The sequence below is a fragment of the Fukomys damarensis genome, unplaced genomic scaffold (genome assembly GCF_012274545.1).
Source record: "Fukomys damarensis isolate Sample0158 unplaced genomic scaffold, DMR_v1.0_HiC HiC_scaffold_18, whole genome shotgun sequence".
Lineage (NCBI taxonomy): Eukaryota > Metazoa > Chordata > Mammalia > Rodentia > Bathyergidae > Fukomys > Fukomys damarensis.
Window position 1 is genome coordinate 22,865,983 of NW_022900930.1, and position 13,005 is coordinate 22,878,987.

Here is a 13,005-nt window from a genome sequence, read left to right on the forward strand (position 1 = left end):
TGCTAAAAAGTTCAGTAATATAGGCAACTTTCTTCTCCCCATTTCCTGCTCCCATTAAAAAACAAACATCTGGAGCCAGGGATTTGGCTCAGTGGTTCCACTGCCTGCCTCGCAAGCACCAGGACCTGAGTTCGATCCCTGGTACCACACACACACACACACACACACACACACACGCACACACACACACACACACACACACCACCAAAAAACTATCCCAACTCTAATAACGAGGACCTGTAAACTCAAAAATCATCCATTAATATTAGGCTGTTGAGAACCAAAGCCCTTCTTGAGTAAAACCATATTTTAAAGGAGTGTAATTAAATACTAACTTTTCAGAGCAAGAAAACAAATCTGATTTTCAAATTTTAAAGAGATAATATTTAAAAACCAATTCTCTTTATTTGGAAGTGGAACTGTTACCTTGTAGTTTATAAATCCTGCCATCGTCTTAATTTCCAGAATGTTAGTTTCATGGGCTCTCAATTCATGTACAAGATTATAGGCAGTCCTATAGTTCCTAATATAAATATGAGAACGGTTAATTGTAATATAAATTAATTTTAAGACAATTCCTAACAATAAAATTACCATAAACAAACTATATTTGTTCAACATTTCTTAATATTCAACACCTTAGCAGTAGTATATTCATACCAATCTTCAATGTCCTGAAAAATGATCTATCAATTTGTAATGTATGTGAGAGGAAATCAATGATTTTTCACAAAGAACAGAACCATCCCACATGCATTATTCTGTCATTAACATCAGTCAATCACCAACAGAAGATGAAAAATGAAAGTACGTTGGACAGTTATTTAGAATTACATTGAAAAATGAGCATTCTGGTAAAAAAATAAGTTTTGTTCACTTTCCATTATGAACTTCTCAAACAAAAATTCTATTATCATGGAGGTGAGAGAATGAAGAGCCCTGCAGGAACAGAGCCTATCCTAAGACAGAAAAAGTAATGAGAAGATCTCGGAGCAGTCTTTCTCACAGGAAGAAGTATACTCTTGGGCTTTGTGGCTTGGTGGTAGAGCACTTGCCTACTGCCTAGCAAATATGAGGCCCTGGGTTTAATCACCCACATTGCCAAAAAAGAAAAGAAAAAAAAACCCAAAAAACAGTATACTCTTAACTGTTTCAGGTAAACTTTCTTTCTTTCCATAATTATTTTTCAACAAACCTGAAATTGGAGATTTTAAACTAATGCTATCCATAAAAATGAACTACATGAAAAGCAGTTATAATTATACTGTCACTGTATTCAAAAAATATAGTCTGGTGCTTGGCATGTCAACAATATAAGTTAAGACATTTCTGCAATATTCCTGTCACAGAATTATTTTTACTTACTTGTATTTTTTTCCATCTCTTTAATTACAGAATAAAGAGCTCTTTAAAATCCTTTTTCATACTGCTACTATCAATCTACAAAGCTAAGTTAAAGCTACAAAAAGATAGTGTTTTTATTAAATTGTGGCTGGTAGAAGAAAGAAAATGCTTAACTACTAATCTTCAAATCCCTAAGCAGAGCCTACAAAGGGAAAATGGTGCTACTAACATATGTAAGCTTAAAGTTAAGTAAATAAATGTACTATAAATGTACTTTTAAAAACTCATAGCCTTGGGGCCAGGGATTTAGCTCAGTGGTGCCACTGCCCGCCTCACAAGTGCAAGGTCCCAAGTTTGATCCCCAGTACCAAAAATAAATAAAAAACACACATAAAAAAGCAAAAAGCAAAAAAAAAATAAATAAATAAATAAAAACTCAGCCTGACTTAGATAATATTTAATATTTGTTATATTTTAGAAGTCCATCTCTTGGGCTGGGGATTTAGCTCAGGTGTTCCACCGCCTGCCCTGTAAGCACAAGGACCCGAGTTTGATTGATCCCCAGTACAAAAAAAAAAAAAAAGAAAAAAAAGAAATCCATCTCTTATCAGAAGAATTTAACTGAACATACAAATAAATAGGAAGATGGGGAAAATTTTATTTCTTTAATTTAATTTCTTTTAAAATGTTTATTTCTTTAAAGCATGAAATTTAATTAGCCAGATCAGAAAGTTTTAGGACACTCTAAAATTTACTTCCAATAATAAAATGGAAATTTAAAAAAAATCTCAACATATTCACTCCATTCATTTCTAGACAAACTAAATATCATATACCTGAATCTAACCAACATAATCATTGCTTAGTTTGGCTGAGATTCAGCCAACTTAGCTATAAATATGCTATCAGTTACATAAAAATAAGAAAAATTTAGTTTGAAAGGTGTTAGAAACTTACTTCAGAGCATTTTGTGTGTCTTGTTTCAGCTCACTGAAGAATGCTATTTTGAACTGATGTCTAACAAATAAAAGCTGGAAAAAAAGATTTAAAAAGCACTACTAAATACGTAGTTTAAATGTGAAAATTATATTTAATACAAGAAGACATTAAAATATGAAGGAAAATACCCCAAATTAAAATTCAACAATTATTCCAATAAAGATATAGTTATAAAAATTTAACAATTTTAAGGGCAAAAAGTTAAAAAATAATCTAAAAGGGCAGAGAACACAATTTTAAAACAAATTTGTTTTTTAAATCTTTCGAAAAACTTAGAAGTACTGAAGCCATTTAAAATACCACAGTATTAAAGACATGTAGTAATCACCTCAAAAGTAATCAATAATGAGTAATTTGCTCCACAATGCCTGTTAAAAATACGTACCTGGTGTGTTGTTTTATTCAAAAATTCTTTATGAGATTTCACTCTTCTGATTTCAGTGTAGTAATACGTCTGAGCATGTTCATAAAATGCATTTTCTAATCTGTTGAAAAAACCCAACATTCAAATATTACAGTTATTTTAAACCAAACTCTTACCAAGAATTCTAACTGTGAGACTTGAAATTCCTGACAGAGATAATGTCTATTTTACCTCATGATTAAGATTTTTAAAAAAAGTATAAGCTGAATCTCTAAACAAAAAGTCTAAAATTAAGATCTCTCTCAAAGTATTTAAAATTACTTGCAATATAAAATACGACTAATAAAAATAACTTCTTCTAATTTGTAAAAACTAGGTAATCTGTGAGGCTACTTTCACCCCTACTATTTGGTAATGTTATAAAATGTCTGAAAAAAGGTTTCTATAGATTAGACTTCAGTACTTTTTGTGACTTTACTATCTTGGGTTTAAAAGGATAAGAAAACTAGTAACTGGTGAATGAGGTAAAAATAACAGCTGAATGATTTACATCCTGCTTCAAATTGTAACTTTGAGATTATAAGCGAACAACAATAATCTGACCAGAGATCAAATAAACAACTCAAAATTTCTTTTAAGAAAAAGAATGCTTTACTAGGACTGTCCATGGCATGAAATAAGGCTGAATTCACAGATAACAGATGAACTTCGAGGTTTTCTTCCCGTAGAATAAAACGGAATTTTTAAGGTAGACTAAAAAGATTTCAACATATCTAACACGGGGCTGGAGATTTAGCTCAGTGGTGCAGCCATCTGCCTTGCAAGCAGAAGGTCCTTAGTTCAATCCCCGGTATCAGAAAAACAAAACAAAAAAAACCTCAAAAATCTAACACAATTAGGTGAAGGAAAAAAATATATAATAGCTAAGTCAATTTAAAATGAGGTATTAGCCAGAGATTTAGCTCAGCGGTTCGGTGGCCTGCCTTGCAAGAGCAAGGACCCGAGTTCAATCCCCGGTACCAAAAAAATTTTTTAAATAAATAAATAAATAAAATGAGATACTATATTTTAAATGGGATTTTCTAGGTTAAGGTTTTCTATTTTTAGTACTGAGAATTAATAAATGGGATCATATCAAATTAAAAAGCTTCTGGACAGTGAAAGAAGAATGAAGAGACAACCTACAAAATGAGAAAAATACTTTTTCAGCTATTTCTCAGAGGATTATTATCGAGAATATATAAAAAACTTAAAAATATTAGACTCCCTAAAGGCCTAATTAAAAAATGGACAACTGAGATGAACAGAAATGTCATATAAGTACAAATGGCTGATAAATACATAAAGAAATGTTCAACATCACTGGCCATTAGAAAAATGCAAATTAAAACAATGTGATTACATTTTACCTCAGAAAGAATGGGCATAATCAAGAAATCAAATAACCACAAATGCTGGCAAGGCTGTGGGGGAAAAAAAGAACCCTTCTACATTGTTGGTGGGAATATAAGCTAATATAATTACTATGGAAATCAGTACAGAGATGTCTCAAAAAACTGAAACTAGAAATTCCATTTGACCTAGCTATTCCCTTTCTAGATGTACTTCCAAAAGAGTTAAAAACACATTTCAGAGATACATGCATACCCATGTTTATAACAGCACAATTCTTAACAGGTAAACCTTGGAATTGGTCTATACGTCCCACAACAGGTGAATGGATAAAGAAGTGTGTTATTTATATACAATGGAGTACTACTCTGTCACAAAGAGAAATGAGTCATTTGTATGAAAGTGGATGCACCTTGAGACCATAAGGTTAAGTGAAATAAATCAGACACACAAGCTTAAATATCATGAGGTTTCTCTTACATGAGAAACCCAAATTATAAATAATGAAAAAATAAAAAACTGATATTAGGAAGTAGGGAAACGGATCTTTCTCAAATGGGAAGGAGAGCAAGAGATGGAGGGAGTGGGGAAGAAAGGAATGAAAAGAGGAATTAAGATGTTTTATATACCTGTACCAACTCCACACACAGAATGTAAACAGTAAGTACTGCAAATATGCACTAATAAAAAATTTTAAGACCTGGTAACAGAATAATTGTAAGTTTAAAAAAAGGATATTCTATTTTCCAAACTATAGTTTAAAAAGTTAAAATGTGAAAATAATTAAAATTAGATTCTAACCTTGAAACAAATATTAGACACACAGAAATAAACAAACATAAGAAAAAATACAGACATATGTTATAGTATGTCTCAAAACAGATTTATCCTATCAGATAATTTAGATTAAAATTCTGATTATAAGCAGATCCCAACTCTAACCATTTATAGAGGATAAGTAATACCCTTAGTAAAATTCATACAAAGATCACCTGGAGTCCATTTTCTGCTACAACTGCATAAGCATATCAATTAAGCACTAGAGTAAACAAACATTACCTTAACTAATACAGTAAAATATTGAAAAGCTAGCATTCAAAACCTAAGAAAGCTGGGTGTGGTGGTGCAAGCCTGTAACCCGAGCACTCAGGAGGCTGAGGCAGGAGGATCGCTGTGAGTTCAAGACCAGCCTGGGCTACATAGTATCAGGTCAGTCTCAACTACATAGTGAGGCTCTGTCTCGAAAAAAACAAAAAACAACAACAACAAAAAACACCTAGGAGTGCTAGTAGGAAGAGCATGGGCAAAATCCTGGGTTCACCTTCAGCACCACACACAAAAAGTATGTAAGATGAAAAGCTATGATTCACTGCAGGAAACAAGGCCAAGAGTTTTCAGATGAAGAATACTGAAGCTTCCCAACTACAGATGCACATTTAAGTCTAAAAGGAAAGGTGTGTCTCTGAATTTCAGAAACTTTGTCACAGGCAAAATGTTACACACCTTCAAGGACACAAAGGGAGTAACTACTGTATATTTAAAAGGAAGTTAAAAAAGGACAGCAACTTCAAGCCCAACCTGGGCAACTTAAGACTTACTGAGACTCTGTCTCCAAAAAAAAAAAAAGGTAAGGGGTGTAATTCAGCATCAAGGACCTGAGTTCAATCCTGAGTGCCACAAAACAAAAATAGAGCCAGGGGTCGTGGCATGCACCTGTAACCCCAGCACTCAGGAGGCTGAGGCAGGAGGATCACTGCAAGTTTGAGACCAGCCTGGCCCACATAGTGAGTTCCAGGGCAGTCTGAACTACACAATAAGACCCCCCCCCCTCTCTCTCACACACACACACACACACACACACACACACAATATAAATACACACCATACTTTTCCTCTGCATTCTGAGCAACCATCTCAATGTTATACTGCTGATCTGACTTTCTGTGGTGTGGATTTCACTGCTCATTGCTTCCATGTGGATATTCTGTTAACTGCATTTAATCTTTCTTGTAATTCATCTCTTTTTTTTTTTGTACTGGGATCAAACTCCTCTTGGGCTTGTGAGGCAGGCATGGTGCCATTGAGCTAAATCCCCAGCCCTCAATCTTTTTTTATTTGATTCTGTTGCTGTTGCTGTTGCATTCCCTCTCTTCTAAATTTATTCTACACTTTCTTAGAAATTACATATTTATATATCAATGAATATATCAAATTAGGGGCCAGGGATTTAGCTCAGTGGTTCAGTGGCCTGCCTTGCAAGTGCAAGGACCCAAGTTCAATCCCCGGTACCAAAAAAAAAAACAAAAAAAGAAAATATCAAATTATTTTCAGTTTGCTTCTGAGAACAAGAAACTAATACAAGATAGGCAATAATCAAATATATATTTTAAAAAATTAAGTATAAACTAAGCTGTTCTTGAGTTTAAGAGCACTTTTGCAGAATAAAATTTTATAGTCAAAACTCAAAGTATATCTAAATATATTTCAACAAAAATACTATAAATCTCTGCAACATTAAATAATAGAAAAGCAATGGAAAATGATCACAAAATTTTTGAGATAATGTTATGCGTTCAAGTGATTTGTTCTTTTTTTGGTACCGGGGATTGAACTCAGGTCCTTGCGTTTGCAAGGCAGGCCACCGAACCACTGAGCTAAATCTCCGGCTCAAGTGATTTGCTCTTTATAAAGCTTTTATAAAAGGGCCTTTTAAAATTATTTACACATCACAAATACATCAACATATTGAGTGAAGAAATAAGAGACCAGAAATGGAGATGTCATATGACATCACAAGAGGACACATGGTTATTACTTAGAAGTACAAAGAAAAATATAAACCTTACTTTTTTTTTGAGATGACAGTTCCCTTTTGTAGCCCAAGCTGGTTCTGAACTCATGGGCTCACACCCTTCTCCTGCCTCAGCCCCCTGAGTACCTGGCACTATTCACTCCCCACTGTTTCCAACGAAACATTTCTTTACAATTGAGGCTGTCACATATAGAAAAGTGAGGTACATATAGAAAGGTGTAAATGAAGAAATGTTAAGTGGAAGATCACTATGTACTATATTACATTTATTTTTGTGTTTATGTATGTATACACGTATTAAAAAGATATGCATACATTTGTCGCTACACAAAAGACACTTCTGGAAGGAAACATGTTGACAATGGTCATATAGAGAACTGGAGAAAGTTAACAAAAGAGACTTTTATTCCATAGCTTTTCGAACCTTTTAAATTTTTTTCTATTGAACGTGTTTTGGTTTCTTAAAAAATAAGTGGGTCTCAGCTGCCAATTTCTTAATTCCTGAAGAACAATATAAAAAAAACCAACCTTAAAAGTCCCTTATTTACCTTATAATATAACCCACAAGGTGGTCCGTGTGGGGCAGCACAAACAATGACTTCCCTGAGAGTTCACAGGCATTGCATAAAGCGGCAGCCCTTTCTGAAGCAATGACATCCTCTCCTGTTGATAAATTTAGGAAGAAAAAGAATAAAATAAATAAGCAGTCTATTTTCTAAATGAATATTTCCCCCAATCTGGAAGTAAAACTAAAAACTCAAACCACTTTTCACCATGCTGACAAGATTCTAGGCTCTCGGGAGCTTGGGGCTCTCAGAAGTTACATAGTACACATGTGTTAGGAAAACACTGGAATTTTCTATGGAAGAAATAATTCATGAAAGAAATTTCCAAAACTATTTAGGATACTACAGGTTTCAACATTAAAAAAAGAAGCCGATGAAAATCTAGGCAGGCAAATAAGGATCTAAAATGAAAACATTTTTACAGAGGAGAAATTACAAGTCCTATAGTATTTTTCTTTACGTATGAATAAAGTTTTAAATAGATCATAGGTAAGTAATGTTCTTTAAAAAAAAAGTGAGTTAACCATTCTGTCAATTGGTATATACCAACGAGGGGAGTTAAACAGAACTGGAGGAAAAATACATAAGATTTGCCATCATCACCATTTCTGATTCGGAGGAGGGTATGGTACTAGAGAATGAACCCAGGCCTTTGCACTGAGCCACATTCCCAACCCTTTTTTTATTTTTTGAGACAAGGACTTGCTAGGTCACAAAACTGCCTAGGTTGCATTTGAGATTTCGATCCTCTTGCCTCAGCCTTGCAAGATTACAGGCATGTGCCACCAAACCTGGCATACTCCTTATTTTTTTATATCAAATATTGATTCATGTATTGGTACTCTCTTATGGGTAATACACTATCATCCCTGAGACTGAATGTATAAAAGATTTAAACATTTAAAAACTGCTTCTTGGTAGTAAGAATTTGAGATTTAAAGCAAGTAATTAATTAACCTTTTGATACCTGGGGGCAAAGGAGTTTTCTTCTGAATCAAAACCACTGCAACTTTTGTGTTTCTTCCTTGTAAACTTTGTCTGGAATGGAAAAAATAACAATAAAATTAATTAATTAGTTTTAACTAAATGTATTCAAGGTTTTACATAAAATACATTGATAATTCAATTGAAGACAAATTTCAACTAAAAAGATCAAGAGCAGAGTAACTATTTTCCTAAACACAAACAACATATGCCATAATAATTTTAATTTTAAAAGTATAACCTAGCACACTTCTGTAATGAGAGGCCGAGGCTGGAGGCAAGTTTGAGCCCAGCTTGGGCTATTTAGAAATTTAGCAAGATCACATCTCAAAATAAAAAACAAAACAGGGCTGGGGATGTAGCTCAGTGTAAAGGCCCTGGGTTCAATGCCTGGTACCATAAGAAAAACATGAAAGTTTAATATATACGTCCACGTAAAACTTGTAATACAACTTACATTTTTATAGGACACATTAGTCCATACTTTAAAAGTGAAGGTTTAATACATATTTTTACGTAAAATTACAATACAATTTGTGGTTTTTTGTTTTTTTTTTTTGGTACTGGGGATCGAACTTGGGACCTCGTGCTTGCAAGTCAGGTGGTGGCACCACTGAGCTAAATCACCAGCCCTATAATTTGTTTCTTTAGACTCATATGTTAGTCATCTAAAAGAATTCTTAAAATTGAATACCAATAAAGCCAGTGTCTTATGAAGACGAATGGTAAATTTCTCCGTTTCCAAAAAACATTATAAATGCAAGAAAAAAAAATTTGGAAATTCAGACCAATTGGTCTTCTAAATTTCTTCACACGGCAGCATCACACACAGTTAACACCTATACTATCTATCAGGAACTGGAAGTCGGCAATCCTCAAAATGACCACTGTAGCTGAAACAGTACTTAGCTGTCTTCAATGTTAGTAAATAATGGACACCTGCAAACTATCACTGCCAACATGGGAAGCAGAAATCCTACCTGACGATTTCTACTCTGGTTGCGCACTCAGACTGCTTTTCTTTCCACTGAGGCTCATCCCAGTCCAGTTCGTAGAACACAACCACCAGAGCTGGCACCAGATTCAGATGCTTATTCATCCAGCCAGTCTTTAAGATCCCTTTAGGAATGTACCATTCATACGAAGTTCTCTGCAAACAGGGATAAATTAGTTATTTGATAATGATAACAGCAGGAAGTACTTACTGAGGGCCCAGCACGTTATATGCATTTATCTCATTCAGTGTACACACTGCCCATTTTTAAGATGAGAAAATCATGGCAACAGAGATTAAATAACAGCTAGCAAGTGTTTGTTAGAAGTAGAATCTCAAGCCTAAAAACACTGCACTTCCCATTTAAGGAAGAATGGACAAAGCCAAGGAGTTTCCCAGGAGGCTGGGATAACAGGTGTACACCGCCACAGCTGGCCAAAAGTCAGTTCTTGACTTAATGCCTTCCTTCATTCTACAATGAGTATAGTCTTAGTTTATACTACACAAAATTTCCAAGCACATTCAGTATGTCTTATGTGAATTTGTATCATCTGAATAGTTTCAATTATCTAAAACAAAAGTGCTCAAAAAAATGTATGTGGAATGGAACTAATCTATGAAGAAAATGGATTCTACAATATTAGTAATGATGAGTAGGAAATGGGAGGGCTTCCTCTTAAAAGAACTTAAAATTGTGGAGACATAAGAGTTTTTTTCTACAAAATAAAAAAAGGACAATTGGCTTACTGACTAGAAATCTTTTTAAAGTAATTATTCCTCTGGAGTTTAAAATAATAACTTACTAATTAAATATATACATATTAGTATTATCAGTACATATAAACACCTCCAGTTTTCTTTATGCACCACAGTAGCCACTGTTTTGATATACTTAAGGGTTTCCCAGCACACATAGTGGGAACAAAAAAGATATACACACACACACACCCACACACACACATACACACACAAATGGGGGAAAAACACACACTCTTAATGTCATTACCTTGGGTCTACATTTAGGATATTCATGGTCACCTGGGAGCACCTTGAAGGAAATTGGTACCCGATCAGCTCTCCGATTGGCACAGAAAGCATCCCAGACTGCTCGATGCACCGCATTATAAACAACATCTAGGCCCGTAAGTGTAACAAAAGCCATAGGCCGACAACATAATTCCACAGGGAAGTCCCACTGTGTGGGGCTCATGTTTAAGGTGTCACAAAAAAATCTGAAATGCAAATGACAATTCACAGTTTCAAAAACTAATATCTGTATCTAATATATGAATATCTACTATTTAAAAAAATTATTATTTTCAGTAATATCTCAAAATGTATCCCAAACTTGGGGATTAACTGACCAAGATGTAGGAAAGTGATCAAATTAAAGTAGGTCTGCATGACCTATTTCGACCATAAATAATAAAACAAAAATAATTATTGACTTACATATATTGAAAAGTACAATTTCCTCTAATTTTTCTGTAATTGCTAACATCTCATTTAATGCCTAAAATATTATTAAAAGATGCTTATTAACTAAATCATAGCTATCTTTTCTCATTTTCCACAATATAAAATACACTATTTAAAGGAAAACCTGTAAGAGAAAACTAATAATGAATGGAAACCTGAAGGACATGTTTCTACCATGTCCTTTAGCTGAGTGCTGAGTCTATAATAAATTCAAGCATGAACTTACTTTAGAAAAGAAATTTTTATTAAAGTATGCTTATTCTAAACAAAATTATTATTCTAAGAATTATTTGGAATTTCCAAGAAGATATATCATGAGCTTCTTTCAATAGGTAATCTCCACCAATAAGTTATAAAGACCCCAAATATAATCTGTGTGAAAAATGGGGTGCATTTATACGACCACTTGAACCCTAAAATACACAATACTTCTAATTTAGAAAAGCCTGTTAAGAATCTCATATTCATGTGCTGATGGAATAACGGGTACTGAATAAATGATTCGGAAAGCGTACCAGAAATGATAAATGTCTATAACATAGGATTAAGCTATGAGGGTAGAGAAACACAGGTCCTAGTTTCAGGGAATTTGGGATTGAAAATAAAAAAAGAGGTGGTCAAATAGTATAGGTACCTTTGCTTAATACCAAAGAATCTACCCTACAGTTCTAAAGCTCTCTCTTAATCCCAGAAACTCAAAAGAAATAGCTGTAGTCTTTAAATATGGAGTGGAAACAGTAGGAACTAGTACTGACTACAAAGCTTTAAATTAAGTCCACTCAAGAGAAATATAGTATGTGCCACATTATTTGAAATTTCCTGGTAGTAACATTAAAGAGCAAAAGAAATGTGTGGAAATCACTTTAATAACACTCTATTTAACCCAGAGTTTCTAAAAATGTTAAACATTAATATAAAGTTATTAATGAAATACTTTGCGGTTTGGGGGCTAAGTCTTCAAAATGTGGTGTATATTTTACACTCACAGCACATCTCAATTCAGACTATCCTATCTGAAGCACTCAACTGCCTCTGTGGCCACTGGCTACCACACCGGACAGTGCAGCTTTTCATCACGGTAAATCTGTTCCAGAATTATTGTAAGAAAATCGTGTGAGAAATTCCTGCCACATCCTACTTTCGGGGCTTTGGCACTTGAAATGGTCATGCTTATTCTATGGCAAAGTGATGGGAAAGGAAAGAACACCGGTAAAAGACAGGTGCGATCTCTGCCAGCCAGGGGAGGGAAAATTTCCAGATTTCCTGGAAGATGCCAGGGGAGCAGCTAAACAACGCGTGACACGGAAGGAAGGACGGACGTGCAGAGGTGTAAGTGAGCACTGTGGATGGACGTCATGTAGTGGGAGAAAAGCAATCTGGAAGCTATATGGAAGATTATAAGGAAGGCAACCCAATCAAAGTGGTAAGTAAGAGAATGCGGTTATTATGTTTAATTAAGTGGATTTCGGAGCGCAGGTCATAGGCTAGTAAGAATGAGACTCGGAGATATCAGGCTATAAAAGGATCAAAGCAAGAATGATAGTTTGGGGTCAAAGTGGTGTGGGAGTGGAGGGGAGCTGATGTTGATGTGAACAAAAATCCAACCTAGGAAAAGACACTGTCCCCAGGATCGCAGTATTTATCCTGCCCTGGTAAATAAAAAGCGCAAAGGAAGAGAAACAACCTTGCAACCTTAAAGGCAGACCTTAAAACCTTCCTCCTCTACTAACCCATGCCCACCTCGAAGGCCTTAGAAATAAACGCGTTTTTCTCTAGGGCTGAAAGGGAAGGGCCAGGACTGCACTCATCGACGCCTTAGGAAAACGCAGGGCCCCAATTAGCACTGAGAAGGGCTGGCCCTCTTCTTCGACGGTCTTGCCTGTCCCGCAGAAATCGGGGCTTGGACTCACCCTGAACGCACGCCCTGGGCCCGCTGCAACTGTGGCCGGTCGCTGCCAGCTGGGGAGGACAAAAGGAGGTAGGCAGGAGTGTCACAGAGGCCACAGCCCGGGAGCCAGCTCCAGCAGGAGAGACTTCCTTTGCTCCGCCTCCGCTGGCACAGGAAGCACTT

General features: G+C 35.2%; 1 protein-coding gene across 1 annotated transcript in view; it reads right to left on the minus strand.

Moving 5' to 3' along the window:
- The window catches only part of Trappc11 (trafficking protein particle complex 11), a 45,430-nt gene extending 32,433 nt beyond the window's left edge, over positions 1-12,997 (minus strand). Inside the window, exons 1-8 of the mRNA XM_010641061.3 lie at positions 12,845-12,997; positions 10,462-10,687; positions 9,442-9,611; positions 8,445-8,515; positions 7,460-7,574; positions 2,729-2,828; positions 2,302-2,375; positions 427-523 (exon numbers count right to left, since the gene is read on the minus strand). Of these exons, the coding sequence (XP_010639363.1) occupies positions 427-523; positions 2,302-2,375; positions 2,729-2,828; positions 7,460-7,574; positions 8,445-8,515; positions 9,442-9,611; positions 10,462-10,665 (831 nt within the window). The 5' untranslated portion in view covers positions 10,666-10,687; positions 12,845-12,997. The remainder of the gene's footprint in view (positions 1-426; positions 524-2,301; positions 2,376-2,728; positions 2,829-7,459; positions 7,575-8,444; positions 8,516-9,441; positions 9,612-10,461; positions 10,688-12,844) is intronic.
- Between the last annotated feature and the right edge of the window lie 8 nt (positions 12,998-13,005).